Source organism: Pieris napi, chromosome 14 (genome assembly GCF_905475465.1).
Source record: "Pieris napi chromosome 14, ilPieNapi1.2, whole genome shotgun sequence".
Taxonomy (NCBI): domain Eukaryota; kingdom Metazoa; phylum Arthropoda; class Insecta; order Lepidoptera; family Pieridae; genus Pieris; species Pieris napi.
In genome coordinates this window covers 3093957-3121925 of record NC_062247.1, presented here as the reverse complement: position 1 = coordinate 3121925, position 27969 = coordinate 3093957, and the positions used below count along the sequence as shown (strand labels likewise).

The 27969-nt window shown below is 35.6% G+C and overlaps 2 protein-coding genes across 2 annotated transcripts; both read right to left on the bottom strand.

The window, feature by feature from the left end:
• Window positions 1-236: 236 nt before the first annotated feature.
• On the bottom strand, window positions 237-8429 carry LOC125055862 (transmembrane 9 superfamily member 2). Its single transcript, XM_047658517.1, has 9 exons — window positions 8129-8429; window positions 7515-7910; window positions 6554-6709; window positions 5476-5811; window positions 4543-4635; window positions 3760-3965; window positions 1967-2126; window positions 1128-1289; window positions 237-702 (listed from the first exon to the last, which is right to left on the bottom strand). Exons 1-9 carry the CDS (start codon window positions 8255-8257, stop codon window positions 361-363), a joined length of 1980 nt encoding a protein of 659 aa, XP_047514473.1. The 5' UTR covers window positions 8258-8429; the 3' UTR covers window positions 237-360.
• Window positions 8430-15324: 6895 nt separating this feature from the next.
• Window positions 15325-24310, bottom strand: LOC125055869 (venom serine carboxypeptidase-like). The gene is made up of 9 exons (XM_047658523.1): window positions 24152-24310; window positions 22101-22359; window positions 21186-21360; window positions 21004-21116; window positions 19799-19966; window positions 18621-18788; window positions 17438-17697; window positions 15943-16071; window positions 15325-15747 (listed from the first exon to the last, which is right to left on the bottom strand). The coding sequence occupies exons 1-9, from the start codon at window positions 24175-24177 to the stop codon at window positions 15555-15557; spliced, it is 1491 nt and encodes a 496-aa protein (XP_047514479.1). The 5' UTR covers window positions 24178-24310; the 3' UTR covers window positions 15325-15554.
• Window positions 24311-27969: the final 3659 nt, after the last annotated feature.

Genomic DNA, 27969 nt, shown 5'->3' with positions numbered 1-27969 from the left:
AAATTTAGACTTTCGATAATTTGCGTGCCTCCAATAAAGTGACAAGCAAGGCCTTCTTAGCGCTTAGACTTTCAATCTTAGAGACTATTCATTCAGCCCTGGTAAATATAACCTTTACAGGTTCTATATACAGTTTTATTATTTTCATATATATGAACAATAGGCACATAAACAATAATACTTTATAGATTTTGAATGTCTCCTACCAAAACTAGTGATTGAATTAAAAAAAAAAATTAAAGTATCGTCTATTTTTATTTAATAGTTTCTTATGATTTAACTTTATAAATTACAATACACCTAGGACTTTGATAAAGAACGATGTCACAACTGCTACCATAATTTTGACTCCGGAACACCTTAATCAACCTTAACAACACTGTATATCTTCCGAACAAACCAGAAGCAAGCCATAAAACCAATAGTACCTGTCAGAAGGAAGAACAAAAATACCATTATCGTTGTATACCCAAAGTAGAGGAACGTAGAGACAGCATCCTCAATATTCAGTTTTGTGACGAAGTAGTGGCAGCAGTATATGAAGAGGTAGCCAGCGGTGGACCCAGAGCTGAGGAAGGCCCTCCACCACCAGTGGTAGTCTTCGGCGCAGAGGTGGAAGTAGCAGAGGAGGATCGTGGTCTCGGAACAGGTGATTACCAGAATCATGAACACGAGGAAGAGGAAACCGAACATGTAGTACATCTGAAAATATATTTTCATATATTCGATATTTGATTTAAAATAAGTGTTGTTTGATGATTTGCTATGTTAAAAGACTTTTTCTCTCGGCCTACACCCTCTGTCTTGTTTGCCGATGAGTAGGGTTGTCTACCGATTCAAATGTAATAACACTAAGTGATACTGTATCTTATATTCCATAATAATTTATTTTTTAGAATTTCTGATTTTTGAGTAATATTAAAAAATATGATGTAGATGCCCTATCTTAATGAAAGAGAAAAATATATTCATAAGAAAAACTATTATTTAAAAAAGCCACGGAAAATAAAAGCTTAGAACAATACATAGAGAAACTTCCTAATAATGAATATCATGTCAAACATTGTCTTTTGATTTAATATTTAATAAAGACACATTAAAGCTTAAAAATGGGTAAATTTACTGACCTGGCTGGACCATAGAGAATTGAGAATAAAGAACAATTGAATAAAGATGCATCCAAACGGCAGAACTCCTCCCATAATGATCCCGGGAACGGGTTGTGTGTAGAGAGACTGTTCGGGAATTTGACGAGGGATTTGGTTCGTACGCACAGGGTGGTCTAAAATCTGTGGGAATTAAATTTTTGATTGTATTCTGATATAAAAAATTGTTACACAATTCGTTTATAAATGACAGAAATCGCAGTTGAACAGAGCTGATTTTTAGCCTGCTATATTTTAATATACCTAAATTTAAGCTAGTTTAATAAATCCCAAAAATTTGACCTGCTCAAAATACTTTTACCTATACTCTGATTTTTCATTTCGTAGAATTCTGACGTTTCATAAGTGTTGCTACTAAAATAGTTCTCCACCGAAAAATGGACAAATTTGACTTATTTTTAATAAAAAAAATTAATTATTTTAATATATAATAAAAATAATACGTAGCATTTTTTTTTATTTGGCAATAAAAAAAATGCTACGTATTTTATGTTTTACGTACAAGGCACATCTAAATATTTACTTACTCAAGTGACCTAATACAAAAATAAAAAATATTTCAATATCACGAACAATATATCGAATTAACTTTAATTACTTTATTTTATTCTTTAGCTGGCATCACTGTCAAAAAATTATAGCTGTCAGAATTCTATGCACTGCAATGTCCATTGCAATATTATGTTTTCTCCTGGAAGTTATGTAATTAAGTTAATATAAAGTTACCAAAATCTGTAAATATGTATGTTCAGGAGACTTAAGGGCCTAGGCTAACACTGAAGACATAAATAATAACTTACCCTCTTCCTAAATCCAAAGTAGGCGCCGATAAATGTTAATGGTACCGAAACTCCGAACCACAAAGCGAGGAGAGCCACAAGAGTCGAGAAGGGAATTGCTGCCGACGATCCCTTACCCCACAGCACAAGGTTAAGGATGAAGAAGATCGAAAAGACCACCCTGTACAAAAGTAACAATGAAATTCGTGGAAAACAAAATCTTTTATTCTAGATTATCTTTGCCTATTGTATTGGGTCAAGGGAAGGCTCTAATATATATGTCAGGGAATGTTGAGACCATTGATTTACATTGTTGGTTAATCATTGAGATTTCTTCTATAAATACGCATGTATTATTATTATTTTAGCTTAATAAGCTGCTAGTGTATTTTTTATAATATTTTGAGTTTTATGTTGAGTAGTCTTAAATTTTAAAGACCTCCTGACTACCCCTCAAATGTGTATATTCACTTAAAATAAAGAGCTTCTCAATTCCTGGAACACAATAGTGGCCAGTGATGATTTTATAGGTTTCAATGAGATTTCCTCTTAATCGCCTACATCCTAAATCAGTAAGGTCAAGTGCTTTCAGACGCTCATTATAAGATTTGTTCCTGAGTGACCTAATCATTTTCGGAGCTTTTCTTTAAACCCTTTCAAGCTAATATCCTTTATGAAATAAGGATCCCAAATGTAGGCATACTCTAATTGTGGTCTAATGTAACATTTATATATCTTTAAGAGTGTTCTTGGTGAAAGACATTTGAATGATTTTCTCACTAAATAGAGCATGTAATTAGCCTTTTTTTATAACTATCTAATTAATAAAATTTAAGAAGTTTGGTCCCGTGACAGTGGTACCTATCGCTGGCAGCATTTCCTCGCTGTATTGCGATACTTATTCGTTGAGCTAGGAAAGCACCAGCTCTGGGGTCACCGGTACTATCTAACAGTTGCCAACTTAAATCTGTAATTAGCGCCTGAGCACTTGAACCCCGGGGATTCCAAAGGGAACAAAATCGGAGTTGGAGGAAAGACACCTATATTTGAATGACAATTTAATTATTATTGTTTTGTTATTATTTAATGGCTTTATAATTTATTACTCAACGAATAAAAGTATGAATATTGTCATGACCAATCTGAGCAGAGCAAATGTCTCGAGTGGGGTCGAGGCGCCATCTTGACTTTTGTCAGTGCGTACAGGGACGCGATGTTCTGATTGAGTATTCAGTGGAGCATCGTGGATTAGACGTTGGAATTTAAGTGATTAAAACTTTGATAAATATAATCTAAGCTAAAGCGTTAATTGTAGTGCTTTCTGAAAGGAATCTAAATTAAATATTTTACTATAATTATTCGTGTCCTTTATGCTCAAACTTTACCTATATGACACTTATGTCAATATCGATAAAGTCGATATTTCTCCGACATATTATATAATTATCACGGTTTATTACCACTCACGTACAACACATTAATGCAGTTCTAAACTACTTTTAAGTCATTTGGCTTTACGAATTTTGAAACTAAGAAAATCTGATTTATTTTATTTAATTATTATATCTATAATAATTATCTATACTGCAATAGATAAAAATATAAAGAAGGTATCGATCGATTTCCTGAAATTTTGTGTGTGCGCAATGAAGTCAACCTTCATTTATTGATTACAATTTACATGTTATCATATACCATTTATTATTTTAAATTTTACAAGAGGCCCATCTGATGTTAAGTGATACCGCCGCTAAATAATACAGAGCCGTGGTTAGAATGTACGACCTCAGAGCTCAGCCCAGCTCAGAACTTACCCGGGACACAGCATGGACGTCAGCAGTATATTGCTCTTCCACCGTCGTCCCCCGAAGCTCTTGTAGATCCGTGCGCTGACGTAACCCGCGGCAGCTCCAAGGAGAACCCAAACAACTAGAGCGCAGGTCATTAGGGCTCCTCTATTCGCCGGTGAGAGGAATCCCAGGCAGGCAAAGGCTAGGGTCACTAGCGTCATACCGAACACCTGTAATCATCCAAAAATATCATACATGAAGTTTTACATTACAAGCAAATTTGTTTTAAAAATGTGTCGCTTGATGTAAGAATATGGTAACCATGGCAACAAACATGGCATCCGACATAATATGTGAAAATCTCAACTTGGGGGCCTCATAGCCTAGCGGTCTTATTAAGTGGCAGCTAGGTGAGGGGTACCGGGTTCGATTCCCGGTTCGAGGGCAAGTTTTAATTTAATTTAAATTTGTTCTCGGCCTTTGGGAGGGTTGTGCGGTACCGGGCGAGTGCCTAAACCGTACATGGAGGACACGGTCGAATTTCTAAGGCAAGCACGAATTATAAAAATCTTATACTTGACGCTGGCTAATGCACAAACCGTGCCAGAGCCATAAAAAAAAAATCTCAACTGTGTATATGATTTGCTATTAATATGCACATATCACAAATGCTTCAAGTGAGAAATACACATGAATATTATAAAATTCTAACTAATCTGTAAGGATGTGGATTATAAAGGTTTCCTACAAGTTAAAAAAATAATAAAAAAAACATTGTTTAATCTATTAAATAACAAAACTTGTTACCTGCGAACCAGATCCAAGGAATACAGCTAACAACATACCGCGACGAGGGGGTCTAAACACATCTCCATGAACTAACTTCCACCCAAACTCTTCCTGAAATTAAAACACACCATCAGCAAAGTGTACAAATTAATCTATAAAACAGATTGCTTTCAGTTGACGCTTCATAACAGTTAATTTTATTGGAATTCGAAGACACATTAACGTGTGTGCATCTTTTTTCTCCTATGACGCTTCATAAAAGATAAAATAGAAGAGTGAAACAGCCACAGAAATATGTCAATTTCTGACCACAATTCTTTTGGAACCATTGTCTAAGTTGTGTTATGTTAAAAAGAAATTTTAAACTGACATAGGAACATAATTTAGGCTATATTTTGTCAATTCCTTTGTTGATTTTTTTTAATAAACTGTCTGCACAATAACTTCATTTAACATTGCGATCTAAGTTAAGTTAGGACTTAAGACTAAAAGTAATTTATATTAAAATAATTAAAGGATATTTAACATAAGAAAGTGAGACAACACTAGTTAGTCTTTATTGAAGGAAAGACGCTGTTCTTGTATTCTACTTGTTTCACTTACCACTGTATAGTACTTAAAACTAACATGCAATCACACAAATTTACCAATATGAATGGTTTTATAATCTGTAATATATATATGTCACCGTAAAATTGTAAGAACCGTTAGATTGTAATCTATCTCGCGAGATTGTAAACTGTCGAAAGATTGTCAACTCAACATACTGCTTGCAATTTAACGTATTATTATTCGGTAGTTATATGAAATTGTTGGGAAGTAAAATTAATCTGTAATTGACCAAAGAAGTTTGAATGATAACTAAGTTAGTGTAGTACAATCTACCGAATACCGATAACCGATAGATTACAATCTAACGGTTTTTACAATTTTACGTTAACATATACATACCTGAGCATCTTCACCGCACTCCATCTGATTGTATCTCGCAATATCCTTATGTAGGGTTCGCAGCAAAATCATCGCAACCATACCACTTAGGAACAGAACGATCACAAGTGAATTTAATATTGAAAACCACTGGATATTCGTCTGTGGCATCGATTCGAGTATGTAGTCCCATCTTGAGGACCACTTATTCGTATTGTTCTTAATAAAATGAACGCTGTATGTGTATGCTATGTTGAAGGTTTCGTCATTCGTTAGGGTGTTTGGAATCTCCAAAGGGCTCCGAATGGTGCAGTCGGGCTTTTCAGGATTTTGATGGTTGATACTTGCTGGTCGGACCTGAAATTGGGGGTTTTAAACAACCTTTGTCCAAGGATTTTCATAAATCAGTGTTAAGTCAATATAATATATTCAAAACGTTAATTAATGTTAGGCTGCCTGTGATGTTCATATATATTGATACATCAAAATATTACACCATGTTGCACACCACCAATTTTTTTGGTTGCAATATAACCTTGATTTTTTACGGACATCCTGTATACAACTTCTTCTTCTTTATATAATAATTAAAAATGAGGTTGAATATTACTGATAAGAAAATAATTACATAATTTGTAAACCAACACCATTTTTTCTTTTTTCATGAATAATTCAACATAAGTTTCAAAATAATATTATTTAAAATAACAGATAATATTTGACCTTGAATTAGAATAATTTTAGATAAGACCTTTTAAGTCAATACCTACATATTCAGAATATTTCCTTAAAACCAGAATTAAACAAAAAGTTTTATACTACTGAGCTTATCAAGCCAGTATCAAGTTGATATTTTATGGTGACCAATTCATATACATAAAATTATGAGGTTGCATTGTGTTATGCTGAATTTAATAAAAAAATAGATAATAAAGGCTATGAAATAGATTAAAAACCTATAGAATTGATTTGTCACTTTTGCTATATCAATTTTTCTACATTTTGTCAGCTCTAACTCATAGCAGACATATGGAACAACCAATGTTATCTAAACTTACAATTTATTTCAGAAGTTTAAAACAAATATACATATTTTTACCTTGACAGAAATAATTCTTCCACCATTCTCTCCAAATCCGACAGCCCACTCCTCAGTACCACCACTGTGGTAGGTAATATCAATATCCACATGATTAAATAGATAGTATACTCCAAGCTTGCTTGGTGATATATTTACAATTGGATTACAAGTATCCTAAAATTTAAAACATACTTATTTTAATTACCCTTGATAATTTACAGAATTACTCCAAAAATTCTCAAAAATGTTGTAAATATAGTAAGTGATGCAATAGTTAGACTGTGTTTTAAGAATGTATGACAGGGCATTATTTTGAGATGTGTAAATATAAACCTTTTATATATTCTAGAACATACTATTGAAACAAGAACCACTTTGTTTGCTAGTATAGCTTTAATATGGAGAAAATAGTTTACCAGTGAGATAATGACCCAACAAGTACCAATGTTACATTTTGTATTAAAATAGCATATATATCCTTTAAATACTATACTAAATCCAAAAATCAATATTAAAGAGAATATTTAAATTTATATATTGTATATTTCCCTTCTGTAGATAGTATCAAATAATCAGATAACATAACATGTTACTGTCTACTATTAATATTTGTATTGTTTGATAAAAATAAATAATTTCTTCAAATCCCAATGTGAAATGATGAGACTTAAATATTAAGTACATATAGCATAGCTTGATGATTTTATCTTTTATTTTATTTTAATTTTTATAAATAGACATTACAATATATTTTATAACACGGCTAAAAAACCTGATAAAGAAAAAATTTAAGGATATTTTTTTACTATAATTCATTATAGATAAATATAGTGTTACCCACTTATCCTACTTATTAAGGCCTGTTGCCATATAATAAGCTTAGCAATACTAACTACTAACAATATTTTTGAAATAAATGTTGTTGTATATTGGTAAATGTCACTAAAAGATTATTATAGAACACAAAAAATTTACTTACAAAATTTCTTCGTACTTGACATCCCATAGGGAAACCAGTACTGCAGTATGATTTCCCACCTTCATTCACAAGATAACACCAAGTTACTGGCATATTGTCTATGATCCAATGATGTTGATAGTAAAGAGCCATACCCATTTTCAAAAGATTAAGCTTTTTTGTAGATTCAGGGTCTGAGCCTCTATAAGTTTTAGTGCATAGATGCTGACATGTTGTATTTTCTAAAAAGTTTATTTTGTATGGACTCGGGCGAATTCTCTCCCCAAATACAACTTGACCAAGGTTCTCCACAGGCGATTGAGCTTCATTGGATAAGCAAAAGTCAAAGTGGTGATATTCAAAGGGTATTACTGATTCTTCGGTGTTCAATCTATTTACATATAGTGGAATATCACTCTGAAATCAAATTTACAGTCAATTATTGGAAGCATTAAAAAAAATATTTATTATAGTCTTATTGCTATTCTAAGCAAGATAAATTAAATGTGGAACATAAACTAGTTCTGTTAATGAATCATCTAATGTATTTTTATACGCAATGGGTTGTAAACGTGGTAAGTAATAAATTTCTAAAGATAAGTTTTAGGTACACAATAAGTAGAGGTTTTACATACTTTACAAGACTTTCCGCTATCTTCGCCAATTTTGCAGTAGTTTACTGGGGCTAAGCCGGGTAAATAAAATCCTTTTACGGATGTCAAAACCCCTAAAATCCAGAGGCACAGCACGTACGGTACGGCCATAGTTTTCACAACACTTTGTGTTTCATTCACGTAAACGTTTTCCTCAATGCAAACTAATTTCTATTGAATAACGTTGTTGTTAAAACGGAGTAGCACCCGGGATACAACCCGGTTTAAGAAAAACAAATTCTACAAAATCTTCTGTACTCAGGTCTCAGACGCAATTTGATAGTTAAAAACGATAGACATTTGACTAACCGTAAACGTCAATTCGGTGTCGGTGTGGTAGAAAACGTCATCAAAATGACATAGATAACTTATCAGAACAAGATCGCAAACATAGATTATATATATAACCTATTGTTATCCTACATAACAATCATAATACTCTTATAAAACAATCTCCACAGAGCAAGTCGGACCGAGTGAGGGGTAACAGAGAGGAGTGGAACTGGGAACACCGGAAATGTGGCGATTGGCGCGCGGACGTGACAGACGCGGGAGTTTTTTGTTATTTATGGTGGCGTTGTGTAAAAGATTGTCTTCTGGTTGCGTATAATTTTCATTGTGGTATTTTAGTTAATTAAAATTTGTTTTGTAAGGAATAAAACTTCCTAGGTTGAGTGTTTTGTTACTTTTAATATTTATCGTTTGTGATTTCCAAGATCAGAAGTGGGATAACCACGCGTTTAGACCGTTTGTTATCTAAATTTTGTACTTATTAGTGTTCAGTATTGGAGGAACCTCATCTCGGCCGTAAGTTTTATTTCTTATAAAAGCAAAATGTCTGGTCTTTCGTCTCGACTCGAGGGACAAAGGCATAGTCGCGAAAAACGGCGTTCTAGTTGTCGCGAAGCACGTCGCGATAGTGTAGATTCCCGATATACGCCGCCTGGTAGAAGTCTCTATAGTAGTTCATCAAACCGCCGGAATCGGACTTCCAGGCGTCGTGATGTATCGCACGACCCTCATAGCTCTCGTAAACGCCGCGATAGTTCACGCTATGTAGCTTTTGATAGGATTCTTAGTAGATTAGAAGTGATCGAAGCTAGACTACCTGTATCCGTAGATAGCGTGAGTCCGTCGCGTCCTGTGAACGGGAGTCATTTAGTTTCTACTCCATTGGCTGTACAGAGTTCTGCTAGTAAGCCAGGCTCAGGCATGGCTGAAGAGGTTATTGAGGGTAGTATTCCACACACACTGGATATGAAAACCAGTGAAGCAAAGGAGGAGGGGAGCGGTATTGTTGAAGCATTGACTGCATTGTTCAAAGCAAAGTCTCACAACTTTTATATATCGCCTTTTGATCCAAATGTACACGACTTTGATGTTTGGTGCAACGAGGTTGACCGTGCCCGGCTTCTAAATAATTGGGATGATCACGAATGTTTAGGACGGATAGGTAGTTGTTTGAAAGGAGATGCGAAGTTGTGGTTAAACGATTGGGTGACAAATGATCGATCGTGGAGTAATTTTAAACTAGAATTTAGATCGTTATGTCCACGTAACGTTGACATGGCTTCTGTATTATTTGAGGTAATGAGTACAAACTCTAATAAGTTTTCTACTTATGCGGAATACGCGCGTAAATCTTTGCTACGTCTTAATATTGTTAAAGGTTTATCCGATGAGCTGAAAACCGCTATTGTTGTTCGAGGCATTAGCGATCCCCAAATAAAAGCCGCGGCCGCAAATGCTAAATTACACTCAAAAGGTTTGATTGAATTTTTATCTGTTTATATAAAACCTAAATACGATTACCGCCAATCTAACAATACCGTTCGTTCCTTTAGTAGTTCAGGTCCGTCTTACACGCGAAAACGCGAGGCATCTAGGTTTGATAATAACAAAATTACTTGTGACACCTGAAGGACATTATGAATATTTGAAAATGCCCTACGGGTTGGCCAATGCACCAATTGTCTATCAGAGAATCATTTCCAAAACTTTAAAAACATTAATAGATGCTGGCAAAGCCCTTACGGCCTGGCCACGGGGATCGGCGGTGCGAACTGCGATGCGGGAGGCGAGGCGACCATTCGCGCGGGGCCGTTTGCAGGCCACGGACCAGTCACGTTTGCCGCCGCGACCAGTAAGGAAGTTCGACAGCGAAATGTCTTTATCAAAATCATCTCGATATTGCTTGGAAAGTAATAGCTTTTGGTTCAAGACCTAATATTTGGAGAAATTGTGGAGAATTCCACAAGAAGTATGAGAAATTCAGAATATATCCAGAATTATTTTTTTGAGTATACCAGAATGAGTATTGAAACCTTCAATTATATTCTTATGAATATTCAACCAGAATTGGAGAAAAAAGTTAATGCAAATAGAATTTTAAGTGCCGCTGAAAAATTGTTATTGAGATTAAGGTATATTAAATTAATGCTGTGGATGGCCAGACTTCCAAATAGCTGGTCTAGCCAGTATTTCAGTAACAAAAAACTCTGTATTCATTTTTCGCCGCGACCACGACTAAACTTATTTATTCCCTTCTCTATTCGCCGCGACTGCCGCTCGACTCCGTGGCTTGCACCGTACTGATTCATGCATTTGTTTCGCTCGCCCGTCGCGACGTCAGTCGCCCGCGCGATTCGCTCGGTACATTTCGCAGGTCGCATCGCTGGTCGCCGTTGCGCGTGGCTTGATTAGTACATTGCTATGAGTTTATTTCAGTCGCTAGACGCATCGCGGTTCGCACCGCGCGAATATTCGCGTCGGCGAATGTCCCGTGGCCAGGCTGTTACGTATATAGACGACGTTTTATTACTGTCAAATTCAGTAGAGGAAGGCCTTGACACGTTGAAAGAAGTTTTACAGACATTAAAAACAGCAGGGTTTTCGTTTTCTATTAATTTTAAAATAATGTACCTTTCTTGACTCAGAAATTGAATACTTGGGGCGATTGATTGGTCATGGTCAGGTTAGGCCGAGTCTGGGGAAGGTTGATGCACTTATTAGATCTCCAAAACCCACAAATGTCAAGGAGGTTCGCCAGTTTTTAGGCTTAGCGGGATATTTCCGTCGCTACATATCGGGTTATACTTCTAAGACGGCATGTAGAGCAAAGTTGTTAAGAAAAGGGTTACTATTTTTGTGGGGTGCTGAGCAGGATACTGCTCGCGATTATATAATTCACTGTTTGAAAATGTACCGGTTTTAGCGATATTCTATCCCCAGTTCCCTACGGAACTTTACACCGATGCAATTGGTATTGGTCTTGGTGCTATTTTATAATAAGAACACGCCGGTAGGAGAAAGAGGGTTGTCGGTTATTTTTGTAGGTCCACAGAGTCGCAGTACCACAGCTATGTGTTGGAGACGATAGCTGTCTGTCGCATCTAGGACAAAGATATGTTTGTTAAGGAGACAATGGCCCGTAATTGTCCCTGTCATTGTTTTGAGATTGGTTCTGTTTATGTTTAGAAGTTGTTTTGTCAGTTGCGGGTTAACTGCTGGCAGAGCTATTTTGAACTGTCTGCAGTCCGCACTTCGCGACCATCGTTGATGTTGAAGTTTCTTAGATCTTTGGCGAACTCAGGTTTGCACCTGCGAGAAGGGCAAGGAAAGAAGCGAAAATGGGCGGTTGAAGCGACAGACTCGCAATGAAAGATCGAGCTGTGTGTGCCCAACGACGGGTGTATGTTGATGTGGAGATCCAGAGAGAATATACCAGCGCCGGAGCCACACCCTGTTTTTGAGTCATCGGTATATATGCGTAGCTCATCCAGGGTTGATCGGTCACATTCTTCTTCTCTCATTTGCACATGGTATTTCCTATTGAGCATGTGTTGGTTTACAATCCTATCACATGGCGCGGCTATTAGAGCCAGTGCTGCCTCCTGCAAATTCAAATTCAAATTCAAAAATCATTTATTCACGTAGGTAACACAATGTACACTTGTGATTCGTCATTAAAGATATAAATATTAATGCTTCTAATTTTACATTTACTGCCAGTTCTCAAATCAAGGGCGTAGAACGGAAGAGAAGAACTGGCAATAAACTCTCCGCCACTCTTTTTAATCGCCATGTTTTTTTTTTTTTTTTTTACACAACGGTTGTAAGGAGCTGCAACCATTACACCATGTTCCACATGACATTTTAAGTAATTAATAATAAGAACATAAATAAAAACAAAGACTTGTCCCCTATCAGCAGGAGGCATGGTGAAATAGGAGCACGCACTTACATTCTCGTGGGAACAACACGCAAACACATAGTCGAAATAATTAACATCACCGCATACACGAATTCAAGTACGACCAGTCACCACAAGCAGCACCCGTTCACGAGTATGACGCATGGCCAGCCATCGGCCCCCTCGCCATATTTTAGGGAGAGAGACAACCCGACTGCTGTATGTGTAGGCCCAGGGGTACAACTTGCAGGGCTATCTCTAATGCTGCAGTTGGCGTTGTTTTCATGCAACCGCTAGCAGTGGACAAAGCAAGCCTTTGAAAGCGTCCAAGTTTCCAGACCAGACCAGGGCTCATTGTCGGAGCGTAAAAAGGATTTGTTGCCTCGAGTTGCCCGCTGGTGGGTATATTTACAAGATTTTAATTTTACTTTAGATTATAGAAAAGGGGCTTTAATGCAACATTCTACGTGTTGAAGTAGGCAACAAAGGTTTCCAATGGTCCGATGTGCTGTGGAGGATACCTACAGCTCACTTTCGAGGAACATCTCCAAGCAAAGTACCACGCAGACTTCACCACTGCAGTTGGTATCGACGCAGTCACTCCAGTCTGATGATTGGAGTAACGACCTGATGATCGTTAGTGTGAGATGTAGCAATTACTAACTCTAATCCCAATCGGGAGGCTCTCTTAACTCTTTGCAGACAACGAGCTTCCGAACTGCTTGCAACCGGTTGACGACGGCCGCACGCCTTTGCTGTCGGAGACTTTGTGTTTGTGAGCAAGATTGCACAAATCAGCGGCAAACTGGACTCCGGCATGCATGGGCCTTACAAGGTTATTCGCGCGCTACCGTGCAACTACTACGAGTTGGAGCTACTAGCTGGTTCCTGGTGTTGTGGCAAGGCGAGTGGACGCCGGATGCGTGCACAGTTTCCTTCGAGACTGGACTTTGTGGTGCTAATGTGTTTAGACCACTTTGAGAACATACAAGCGTATGGGTCTCTGTTTTAAATTTTTGTGGTGCTAATGTGTTTAGACCACTTTGAGAACATACTAAGGTATGGGTCTCTGTTTCAAATTTTTGTGGTGCTAATGTTTTTAGGCCACATAGAGAACATGCAAAGGTATGGGTCTCTGTTTCAAATTTTTGTGGTGCTAATGTGTTTAGGCCACATAGAGAACATACAAGGGTATGGGTCTCTGTTACAAATTTTTGTGGTGCTAATGTGTTTAGGCCACATAGAGAACATACAAAGGTATGGGTCTCTGTTACAAATTTTTCTGGTGCTAATGTGTTTAGGCCACTTAGAGAACATGCAAAATGTATGGGTCTCTGTTTTAACAAATTGTCGCTTATGAGAGCACTAGAAGCCGCTGTCGTTACAACAGTGTATGGCAAGATACTGAGTTTTATTTTTATTTGTGTTAAGTCTGAAGCTATCTAATTCTGTAATATTTGCTTTTTGATAGACCTTATCTGTGTGCGCTTGAGTGCACGCTTGCGCACATAGTACTGGTAATTGAGAAATAGAGATAAATGTCATTTTTCATCCCTCTAATCCAGGATATATGCTTCAGGCTATATCACTAAACTAAGTAAATTACTTACAAGTTCCTTCTATGTTTCAGAGACTGCATTAGACAATAATGAGCAGGTTGCAAGGGATGAAACAAATGAAGAGAGAAATGGCTCTGATGCTAGTGGTGCAAGTAATGCTGCGGTCGAGGACGCCGCACTGTCAGGAACGGCCGTCTTATAAAACAATCTCCACAGAGCAAGTCGGACCGAGTGAGGGGTAACAGAGAGGAGTGGAACTGGGAACACCGGAAATGTGGCGATTGGCGCGCGGACGTGACAGACGCGGGAGTTTTTTGTTATTTATGGTGGCGTTGTGTAAAAGATTGTCTTCTGGTTGCGTATAATTTTCATTGTGGTATTTTAGTTAATTAAAATTTGTTTTGTAAGGAATAAAACTTCCTAGGTTGAGTGTTTTGTTACTTTTAATATTTATCGTTTGTGATTTCCAAGAATACAATCATAATATCACAAACTCGTCTAACTGATTACTGAACCCGCTTATGTATCATGATGGGTGCCGTGAGACACAACACGGACGTTATTAAGCAGCGGAGCAAATAATTATTGAGCGATTGAACATTAAACGGTGCAGTTGTGACTGACATTTTACTCCGTCTTTACACAATGTAGCTGTACCCACACCACGTATGATTCGGTAGTCGGTAGTGTATTTCTACTTTTGAAATTTGCTAGCTTAGTGTTATGTATGCAATATGCTGTAAATATTCTCTATTGTTACACTTATAAACATACCCTGTACCAGTGGGCTATAGTAATATTGTACGCGGCAAATTCAATATTTTCATGTTACCCAATATGTCTTCTCATATAAATATAAACATAAACAATCTTCACAATAATCTCTTATTTACAGGGGTACCCGATGGGTGGTACGCAAGATGCTTTTTGCATTTTATAAATGATTATGAAAATGAATAATAGCCAGTGGCGCTACAACCTTTTAGGTCTGGGCCTTAGATTTCTGAATCTGTTTCATGATCATTTTGCAATCAATTGCAATGTAATCAACCTCCTGTGCCGGACACACGCCGTCGACTTTTTGGGTCTAAGACATATCGGTTTCCTCACGATGTTTTCCTTCACCGATCGATCAAATGTTAAATGCGCACATAGAAAGAAAGTCCATTGGTGCACAGCCGGGGATCGAACCTACGACCTCAGTGATGAGAGTTGCACGCTGAAGCCACTAGGCCAACACTGCTCATGACAATGAAACCGATAATATTATTAAGCTATAATATGACGTTGAGTTTTGTCTGAATTTAATAATTTATATCTGAAAGAAACGTTATTAAGGTGTTAAATTAATAAAATAATTAATAGTTCATAAGATAATAAATACACATTCGTCTTAAAAATAGTGGAAACTTGATTAAAACGATGAATTATGTACTATGCTTTATACATTTTTATTTACATTTACAATAACACCTATCTGTTTAAGTGTCTTACATTACGGACGAAACTCTAGTATAAAAATACATAGTGTATAAATCGCAAGCGATCTCTTTGATTAATAAACAGATTATACAATTAGAAAATACGTTATGATTTACGTATCATTAAATTCTTTTTAAAATCAGAATAGTCCATTTAAGAAATACAAATTTACAAATTAGTTCACTGGCAGTTGACGAGTTCTTAAGGAATTTTTTTCTGGGACCAAAGACCCAGTATCTTGGGTCAAAGCGATTCCGCGAGCAAATGCTGAAATCAATCCTAATGCTGCTGGCGGTTTGTCTGCGGGAACCATATGTCCAGCGCCGCGGATCATAACTTCTGTCAGATTTCCCGCCATTTTGAAATACCTGTGATCAAGTAAATGTTAATATAAAATATGTATGAAAGGTTAAAACCAATCATTTACAATTTTGTTCTAACGTAATAATGTGTGGCTAAATAATTTGATAAAAATAAACGAACAATTCAAAGCGTCATTATATAATTTCCATGAATACTGACTATGAGAAACGTTATATATTTATAATTATGTAAAATATTACCCAGCCAATTCTTCATTGTGGTACCAAGGATTTCGTTTTGCAAGCCGGTATTCTGTCGAACCGGAAAATGATAGGGCATCATACGTATTCACTGAAGGATGGTATGCAACAATAATGTCCAAGTGACCACTGAAAACATTTGATTAATATCATATCAAACCAAAGATATTGGACCTCATATTACAGCTATGAAATACAAATTTCTGAAAGCATCTATAAATATATGACAACTAAGTGACAACGTTTCATTTCTAAAAAGACATCACAATTTTTATTGAAAAATTCAATTGTCGTTTTAGTACTTTTCTTTCGCACCATGAACTTCTATAAATATTTCAAAATCAGAATTAGCCAAATCGTTCCAGCCATTCTCGAGTTTAAGCGAAATAAACGAAACAGCAATTTATTTTTATATACATAAGTAAATTGTATTTTTGTTTTCAGGTAGTATATATATTTTTAAAGTGAAAACTTCTTTAGCGGCGTTGTACACTTTTTTTGGAATGGGTAAAAAATGTTAAACTCGCGTCAGGACACGTGACCTAATCGAAAATTCGTAAGACGGATGGAGAGTAGACAGCCGGCGCGGCGTATTTAATCTTAATATGTATATATAAATCTCGTGTCACAATGTTTGTCCTCAATGGACTCCTAAACTACCGAACCGATATCAATCAAATTTGCACACCATGTGCAGTTCGATCCAACTTGAGAGATAGGATAGTTTAAATCTCAAATTATAGTCGCAATTTTAATTTATTGCTAATTATTTGTCTGTTATTATTTGACAGTCACAAATCACAATTCAAACAGATGGCGCCGCGCTGTGTTGAAAGTACCAACGTTTCACATAAGATACTATTTAACATCTGTAACAAAAACCTTAGCCACAGCAACGCTTGGCCGAGTCTACTAGTGTAATATAGAATGTCATGTTTGTGTACGATAGCGCAATAAATAAATATTGTATTCTACCACATAAATGATAGTAATTTTATACTGATAATTAAAGCAATTCGTGCAAAATTATTCCCTAACCATTCCAAAATATCAAAAATTCACAACGTTAATATTCAAGTTTTCACTTCTGCCGGCACTCCCGGAGTGCAACCCGTTTTTTTTTGTGGCAAATGACAAGATATTTGTTCAATATAACGTCTTTTGTTATATGATGTACTACGTACAAAAAACATATATTTAAAAACCAATTAGAACTTATTATTATGCTTAAGTAACAGTACTTGATGTCCATTATTCCTGTCAAGTTCTCAGATCGTTATATTATCTTGTGATATTATGAAAAATAAATCAAATCCTGAAAGTGAATTTTCATTTGTCACACTATACATGTCAATAAATTATAAGTATATTACTTATTATAATCTGCATCTTTCAAAGATTAACTACTGTATTATCTGGAATACGATTTACTTACCTGCCCTAAAACAAATATACCAGACGCTTTAATGTACTCGATGACACTAAAAATACTTACTTATAAAGCATGACCCTGTAATTCTCTAGTAATTCTTCGAGCCAGTGTTTAGCGCTTCCCATAAAATCGGGGACTAGCTTTTTATACACAACCCCGATTGATGTGAAATTTGTGTTTCCTACATGTAACGCTCTTCTGACGTCATCCCTTTGAATATAGTCTAAATAGGCACCATCGAGGCTAATTTCATCTTGGAGGTAGTTGTATAAGTTATTTAGTTTTGACTCAGACAGGAATAATTGTAGTAAGTAGTTGTAATACTGAAAGGTGAATTAAAATGTGAGTATTGTTAGGTACGCTAGTAATTTTTTAAACAGCTCTATTATTGGTCCCTATTTATGATCTTTAGTAAAATTGATATCGGCATGTAACTTTCCAATATTTGGATATGATTTGGGATCGAGTGCGTTTCTGGCCTTTTAAAAATTACGCATTATTTTTTGGTAACAGGAGGTAAACGGGCAGGAGGCTCATGTGATGGTAAGTGATACCATGGACACTTACATTGCCAGAAGGCGCGCAAGTGCGTAGCCGGGATTTTTAGAATTAGAACTTCTTTTATATAACAGGAGGCAAACGGGCAGGAGACTCATGTGATGGTAAGTGTTACCATAGACACTGAAATTACTAGAAGGATCGCAAGTGCGTTGCCGGCCTTTTAAGAATTAAGATTTTTTTTTTATGTAACAGGAGGCTAACGGGCAGGAGGCTCATCTGATGGTAAGTGATACCACGAACATTCACATTGCCAGAAGGCTCGTAAATGCGTTGCGGGCCTTTTAAGAATTAAGCTTTTTTATGTAACAGGAGGCAAACGGGGAGGAGGCTCATCTGATGTTAAGTGATACCATGGACACTCACATTGTTAGAAGAGCCGCAAGTGCGTTGCCGGCCTTTTAAAAATAGGTACGCTCTTTTCTTGAAGGACATAAGTCGAATTGGTTCGATAATACTTCAGTGGGCAGCTGGTTCCACATAGCGGTATTGCGCGGCAAAAACTGCCTTAGAAAACGCTCAGTTGTGGAACGACGGACGTCGAGGTGATACGAGTGGTTCTGCCTTGACGTCCGATGATGAAACTCAGTTGCAGGTATAAATCCGAATAACTGCTCTGAACTCTCAATTGGGCAGATGGGCAGCTACATGGTAGTGGAATGAAGGAGTGTATGCCTGATGTACTTACAGCATATGCCTTGAGCATTTCTCCATTGTTAATAAATTGCACCACCGCTGTTTCGATTTGGTTCATAAAGTTCGCCGCTTTATCATCCACTAAACCAGTTTCACGTACGAAGTAGCTGTACCTTTGAAGGGATAATGGATCGATAAACCCGTTACCAATGGCAAGACCCTGTTAAAAACAATACAATGTAATAATAATAATAATAATCCGTGTCCTTTAATTATAATAATTGCCACAGGGACCAAACTTTTTAAATTTGTTTTGATTTTGATTTTAATTATTTTAAAATGTAAAACTAATTTGCATCTTAGTATTGTATATAAATATATGTTATTTTTATAACGGCAAATATTTTTTAATACAAAAATAATCAGTGGTGCCTGTTAGGTCTGGGCCTCAGATTTCTGTATCTGTTTCGTGATCATCTGTTTTATATGCAAGTGAGTACTATACCTCGACTTTTTTTATATACCTTACACTTTATACTGCTAATTGTAGGGCGCGACTTAGGGGAGTAATTATTTATTAATGACTGCACCAACAAGGCCACACATAAGAAAAAAAATAGAAGTAACTAGCTGTCCCCGCGAATTTCGTTTCTCCTTAATGTGATTTTTTCGGTTTTCCGGAATAAAAACTTTTTAGGTTGTTCTGGGATTTTTCTCTATATAAACCTCAAAGTTCTTCATACTTAACAAATTAAAAATAGGGGTTGATCATAGAGGGGTGAAAATTAAGGGTTGCATGTATTTTTGTAAGCTGTATCATAAAAAAAAGTAAAACAAAAATTTTATCTAAAAAATTAAAACTTAGGGGTGGACCACCCTTAACATTTAGGGGTTTGAAAGATAGATAGTAGCCGATTCTCAGACTTACTGAATATGCATAAAAAATTTCATAAGAATCGGTCGAGCAGTTTCGGAGGAGTATGGGAACGAACATTGTGACACGAGAATTTTAAATATTAGAACTAACCTCCATAATAGATGCGGACGGTGAGCAAAAACGTAATACATACTTATAAATTAACATTCGTCCGTCGTTCATTCTTGTTGTTCGTTATTAAACAAATTAAAAAAAAAATGAACTATATCTGGTACGGACTGACGTACGGAATTTAAACTTAGCGGTCTCTATCTGAATTTATTGATGTGATTTTAAATTTAAAAAAAAATCACCTGAAGATTAATAGCTGGATCCTCCTGCCTATGCCACAATATTTGCACTCCAAGGGACGGGATATGTTTCCCAGCATATGACTCTCCTGCAATTGTCAAAGGAGCTTTTCGTAATTCAGGGAAGAGTGTTAGGAACTGCTGTAGGGCTGTGTATAGGTTTTCGCCAATCTGAAATAGGAATAAAGTAAACTAGAGTTACGGTCACATATTATTTATCAAGTGGTGTTTCAACCCTGTACCCCGACCAAAACAGGAATGGTATAAGTTTGACCGATACGTGTGTCTGTATGTAGCTCCTAAACGCGTGAATCGATTTGTTTACGGGTTTTTTTTGTTAGAAAGCATGTTTTAGAAATATTCTAGGTTCTCAGTAGCAACACCTATAATCTACTACAATCACAGCAACACACTGGGGGCTTCGGACTGGTCTATGGTTAGTCTGATCGAGGATCCTACCTCTAGGTTGGAGGAAGCTCCTTCCGTACACACTACACATGTTTTATCAAAATCTACTCACATATAGATAGTGTACGCGCACATAGAAAAGTAGGAGGCATGGGTGGATCGTGAATTTGTGGGGCTCTGGGCTATTACGCTGATACGCTTGGCAAAAATAAGGAGTATGATGAGCTGTCCGCCAACCTCCAGTAGGGGAGAGGCACTTCAAGAAGAAGAAGAAGGGCTATTACGGGGAAGGTGTCCTCCTCTTCTCTGCTAGACGCACACGCGAAAAAATACACCAACAGAAAACAAGCGACGGGTAGACTCGTATCGTTCGATAGACGCGCATCGCACATGGGTTGATTGATCGCAGAGATTCCAACATAAGGTAGATAAACATAGATTATTAAAAATATTATATAATCATATATTTTTTAATTCAAAATATCGCCTATTGTTTTCAGCGGGGACTGCGGGCCCTTTTTAAAAGCCCTTAAGTAGATTCAGTAGTGGATTAAGTAGGTAAGAGGTACAAAATTCCACCTAAGCCTATTACAACTTATACGTTAATAAAATACTTAAGGGCTTCTATTAAAATATCATGAATTTCCGTTGAATATTATTCAAAATTTTCCATATCATACGATAAACAACATCCATTACACCGTTATATTTAACGACAGTTTTAAGTTGTTAAAGAACAGGTTAATATAGTAGCAATGTACTCGTAATGGATTCGCTATTCCTTTAATTTATACACATACCGTTGTCTGGTTAGTGGCATAGCCCCGGTCATCATCGGTAAAGCTGAACCCGGTTCCGACAGGATTGTCTATGAATAGAAGAGAGTGATTTTGACCCCACGAATATTTCATTTCTGCAAAAAAAAAAAAAGTTATCCATCCGATACGATTTGTTTATAAATACATGAATTATATTCTGTTACCTTCCAGTTCGTTTTCTTTATTGACATTGAAAGGACCTATTTCCGTAAAGAGACCATAGAGTGAAGAAGCACCTGGACCTCCTTGAAGCCAAATTATCCATGGAGTTTCTTCAACTGGACTCCCTTGAACGGGGAAATACCAGAAGAATAGATTCGAATTATATTCTTTGTTTACCTGAAAAAATTATGTCATATTATATATCGCTTGAAACGTGTACAAAGTTTATTATTTTTCTTTAAAACTGAAAATAAAGGTATTTTTTTTAAATTAATAGATCTATAGTAAGATTTAAAAATAAAAATAATGATCATTTTTAAATCTAATAGCCAATAGGTAATCAGCCTCGATTTCCTAACACACGCCGTCGACTTTTTGGATCTAAGACATGTCGGTTTCTTCACGATGTTTTCCTTCACCGTTCGACCAAAGTTTAAACGCGCACATAGAAAGAAAGTCCATTGGTGCACAGCCGGGGATCGAATCTACGACCTCAGGGATGAGAGTCGCACGCTGAAGCCACTAGGGTAACACTGCTCACAAGATTTAAAAATATAATGTATAAATATTATTTGCTTGTGAATTAATTAAATCGATCGCATACATTTAAGAAACACTAAATATTTATTTAAGTAGCAATATTGAATCGTTTTTAAAACCTAAACATACCAATCAAATATACAGAATTACACTTTCCTTAAACTACGTAGTAATAATAAAAATAATTTAAAAAAAAAAAAATTTGAAAGTTTGGTCCCTGTGGCAGTGTACCTTTAACGCTGGCAGCATTTCCTCGCTGTACTGCGATACTTATTCGTTGAGGGAGGAAAGCACCAGCTCTGGCAATCCAGTCCTCCATACAAAAGTAATATTACTATTTCATTTATTTAATAATGAGACTCAATATTTTAACTCACAGTCAAATAACCTGCGTAACTCTCCATACCAGGCAATAGATATTCAGGTTCGACGTATGCCGCTTTTCTTGCTTCTTCTATCTTTTTCTCTTCTATCAATGGGGACAGAAGTAGAGGCTCCCCAGAATCATAAGCCATTCTTCCTCTTCCAAAGGCATATGTTTTTTCCATAAACGAAATAATGGGTTCAGGAGCTTCTCCCGGAGGCAATTCGGGAAGAGAGTAGAGGTCTGTTGTGGAAAGGACCGCATTTGTGCATCTGTGGAAATGTGTATTTAAAGTTTTTGTACATAGAAAAATATTCAAAAGGAATATTGAAATAAAATTATTAAGTAGCTGTACAAAGTAGAATTGATTCCTATTATTGTAGTAGAATTGTTTTTAATATATATTATTGTTTTGTTGGTATAATATTGTAAAGTATTGTTTACGAGAAGGTAACAAAGTAGAAGCAACCAAATAAGGTTTTTTTTAATTCACTATGGTTATATGAAAAACTAAAATGAGGAATGTGTGGATGATTACTATTGTTACGTAGGTAAATCATATACTAATAATTGAATTGAATATATTATTAAAAGTATATTATTTTAACACAAAGTTATTAGTTCAAAAACCCTAGAACTGAACTATGTCTTGCACAGCGTATAGTCGCGGAGGCTTTCTGTTTCTTTGTATGGTCATTTAAAAACCCATATCTGAAAATTAATATAATATGTTCTATACAAAATATATTAATTAAATGGGTTGAGGTAAACTAATTTTTATAGGGGGCAAACAGGCAGGAGGCTCACCTGATGTTAAGTGATACAGCCGCGGATGGAAACTATCAATGCTTTAGCCAGTGCGTTGCCGGCCTTTTAAAAATGGGTACGCTCTTTTCTTATTTTTTTTAGTATTTCTGAACTTACACTTAAGTTACAGCAAAAAAAGTAACTCGCAAAACCCGCTAGTTAATACGCAATGGGCGATTCGTATAATGGCTAATCCTGTATAATATATTTCGAGGAATATTCTTCCATTCGAGCAGTCTTGGGAACAGGACTTTTTAATTTACATGAAAGTGCGCTAATAAATTAAAAATCGGAAAATTCTTGTATTTATGGTACAATTTAATCAATTTTGCATTCGACATTTGAATTTCGACACAATCGGCACAGAGCACCAATTATAAATACTTAATAACATAGAGCACAAACTAAAGTGACGAAACTATGTCCTAGAATGAAGATAGTCTCGGTGGCGCCATAATAATATTCCCACGGTCCCGCAACTTGAAATACCAGTTCCTTTAATAAAAAACAAATAGTGCCGAGATTGAATGAATGTAGGATATTGATCCTTTTTGGATTCCATTTTAATGAGTCGCTTCTCAATGTTTTGATTTTTGCAATAATTATTATATCTACTTATATATTTTTAATTTGTTTTGAAATAAAAAAAGAAAAGTAAACGTTTTAGATGACTTGCCATTTTTTTGAATTTCGAATATAACTGTTAATTGGTTGATTTACAACTTGAAAATCAAACAATGAAATTCTAAAAATTTCCCGCCATTTTAAAGCGAGACTTCAAACTTGAAAAAGTTATTTAGTAAAAGTAACAAGTACTAAAGAAAATTATGCAAAAATATGTTTATTTTAAGCTATATATTTATTAAGCTATATTTGAGCTAAAGTTGAGAATAATGTTAATTTATTCTAATTAATTTATTGGGTGTCGTTACACCAGCGTTAATTCCTTCGAAGTATCATAATAATTATCTGGATAAATGCACTGCGTAAAAAAAAATAATGGGGGTCGGTGCTGGAACAGTGAAAATAGTAAGGGTTTTATGAATTTTTTATGCCAAATTATATATAAATGCCTAAGGAAATATTTTTTAAAGTCATCCTTAATTAAGGGTATTAAAAATACTTATTAGACCTACAAAATATACCAAAAAAAAAAAAATCGAGGAGTTTCGTTACAAATACTGACACAAGAATTAAAAAAAAATCTAATATAAACAATAACAACACTGTCTCACAGATACACAAACATGAACTTACGTGAGAAAGACGAGCCATTTGAACATTTTGGAGATGCGCGGGCGCAGATAACTGATGATGGTCTAGTGTCCCTGGGCAATCACCGCGGAATGGGCCGTAGTACTAGCGTCAGGAAACTTGTATACCCACCGATTCTCGTTTGTACAGCTTACGCCTTGAACTTGGATTTATCTCGATCGTTTATACATGGTGTTCCGATTTTTATTTCATTTTTTGTAAGTCGTAGTTTTGATTTATAGCTTTAAATACTTATTTAAAATATGTAAGTAAAATAATTTAAACATCTCTGCTGCGTAAAATATTTTGTTTTATAGCTTAGATAACGTTAGTAGATTTTAGGTATATAACATTCTGTACGTGTTTATATACTTATACAAAAGATTTTTTTTATGTTACAAACATAGTATTTTATAATTATGTATTAAATTAGCTAATAAGATATATATAAGAGTTATTAACAAGAATTGAGTACAGTGACCAAAAAATATTTTTTTTATATAACAGTCATTGTGTACCTTCAAATACAAGCTTTTATAGCACACATATTAAATACTATCACTTACCAATGGTATGGCCGACATTTCACGTTTTTATTTAATAGGAAACACAAACAGTTAGTTTACAATACACAAATAACACTTACACAATCAACCACGACAGTGAAATAAAAAAAAATAAAGAATTGCTTATAGGAAATACACAAACAGTTGACAATACATACATATTACAATACACATTAGTAATACACACCTTCTATTAGCAAAAAAATTATTTAATAATAGAAAATACACAAATAACAGGAGCACCGAAAAAAAATCAACCAAAATATACTTTAAAAATATCAAGAATACACCTTACAAACAAATAAATCTAATAACAATAGAAACAATAATTGATAATAGGAAATATGTAAACAGTTGACAATTCAAACATACGTTACATATTATACATTAAAAAAACATTAAAAATAGCCATTACAATAGCAGAAAATTTAATCAAAAAAAAAAAACAATTGAAGGCACGAAGAAAACCCTAGATAAATATTATTAACAATAAAAATGTTTGTCTCAACAGTGAATATAACTAACTAATTTCCTTCCTACAATATTTTTAATAAATTGGCAATACATATATATAATCGGGACACCCTTTAAATTGATGCGCGAACAGGTATGGGGTACCAATGACCTGTTTAGCATGAACGCGCTCCCACGCTCCCTATGATAGATTCTTGCACGCTTACAAATGTGATTTGCTCTATATTTAGGCTGTTGATAGTAAAACAAACATCGATGCGTTACATATGGTACGTGCCTCAAATGGTTAATGTAGCATTGAGTCGTTTACAAACGTCCGTACATAAATTTTCCCACGGTGGGGAGTTTTTTCTGACAGTGTGCTTTACATTTAAATTGATGTTCCGAGTTATCGGTGTTCTTTTTAAGATATCTCTGATAGGCTTGGAAAAGGCTTCGAGGGACTGTATTGAATGTAAATTAGTTTCAAGGTTCTTTTTTATATGTTAAGTATACATGTGAACTTATAATATTGTTACATTTGAATATATAGCCTGGTTTATAAAATATAGGCAAAGATATGGGGTAATTCATCGTAATAACAAATTTTAATTGTTTACATATTTCGTTTACCAGTGAACCAATGGCGCTACAACCTTTAGCCTCAGATTTCTGCACCTATTCGTGTCCATTTATTTTGTCAAGTAGGTGCCTGACACACACCGTCGACTTTTTGGGACTAAAGCATGCTTTTATACACGATGTTTTCCTTCACCGTACGAGCGAATGTTAAATGCGCAGATAGACAGAGAGTCTATTGGTGTGCCTGGGATCGAACCTAGGACTTCAGGCATGAGAGGCATACTAAACAACATGACTATTTCTGACATTTATGACATGCTAGGCCAATATGACTATTTATGTAGTAAAAACGTTTTAGATTCTTACAGTCGAATAAAACGAATTATATTCATTAAAATCCTCTCTAGAATCCGTATCACAGCATGCGTACGAATCCCGAATTAAAAGAACAGTTTTTCTTTGATATGATATGACGTATTTACACTCTGTATGAACCGATGTGCTCTTGCAATGTTTTAAAGAATTTGACTGGATTTAAGCGTGTTGATTTATTCTTGTATGTCAACAAAGGCTTGGTGTAAAATAATCCAAAATGAAATCTAATGGTTTTTTTATTGACATGCAATGACCCCCATGACACCACCTCCCCTTTGCTTAGTATGTAATTAATAGTAAAAATAATAATAATAGTAATAAATAGTAATTAGTAAAATATTAATTCTTTATTTATCTTATTGACATATATTATGTAATATATTTTATGAATATAAGGCTAACGAGCAAGAGGATCACCTGATGCTAAGACCGCCATTAACACTTACATTGTCGGAAGGCTTGCAAGTGCGTTGCCGGCCTTATAAGAATTGGAACGGTCTTTGGGCAGCTGGTTCACTTTTTCCACCCTATTTTATTTTTGCCGTCGTCATCAAATTTATGCTTAGTAAATACTGGATATCAAATCCAGTAGGTATATACTTATTGCTTCAGGTTTATTAGGCTTAAACATTATTAATGTACACGCCAAAATGCCTCCAATGAGCATACTTTTGCTTCCCAAGTATCTGTTGTGCTCCGCGTTACTGGGAATGTAATTTGAGATAGCCTCGGTATATGGCCTATCCAACACAGAAACAATTTTGCAATTCCAACCAGTAGGAATATTTATTCGTATACGCAGTGATCGTTGAAATTCGTACGGTCTCTATAATGTACATATAAAATTTTCGTGTCAAAGTGTTTGTAATCGAATTCCTTCGAAACGGATTGATTGATTTTTTTGTTTCGTTAGGTCTGAGGTTGTGGCTAAGAATCTGTTAACCCCAGGAGATGATGTGGTTCGCCTAAAAAGATGGCAAATACTAGACCTGGACCGGAGAAACTGACCTAAAGTAAAAAATCCAGTTTCTACCAACACATACGGTGCCTTTCAATGGAATCGCACCCAACCAAATTTAACCTCGGAAAATATCTGATTATGGCTGATAGCCGATTGCAGATGAACAAGAACACAAAAAAAAAAAAAAAAAAGGTCTGAGGTTGTAAGTTTTTGTACCCTTAAGTGAGGCTCTGCTCCATTTACTCTACCATCAACCCTCACATTTTAGAACAAGGGGCAAACCGGCAGGAAGCTCAGCTGATGTTACGTGATACCCACCCATGGACACTATCCAGAGAACTCGCGAGTGCAGCCTTTTAAGAATTGGTACGCTCTGTTCTTGAAGGACCCTAAGTACAATTGGATGATGATGGTGGTTTTGGATGGTTTTACATAGTGGTGGTGTGTGGCACTGCTTTAAATTACACTATTGTGAAAAGGACGTCGAGGTGAAATTCTTCAACTATTAGTAGTAATCAGTTATCCCCGTTGTCGTCTACAGAAGTAACTACTACCACACACGATAAATTAGGTATTTCTCAAAATATTCACTAGAAGTAATTTATATAGCAAAACAATGTGTGCCGGGTCAGCTGGTATTATTTTATTTATTAATTTACTTTGTTGCAGTAATACAGAAATACAATACAATTCAAATAATTAAGGAGTTCAACTGGCGGTCTCATCACTTTCGAGAGATCTCTTCCAGGAAACCACTGTGAGGATTTTTTTTAGTAAGTTAAGCGCAAGAAGTGCAAAACTGCATAAGACAAAACTATATAGGAAGAAAGATTAACAGTGAAAGGAGCATTAAAAAAAAGAAAAAAGAAAAAGGGGCACATGAA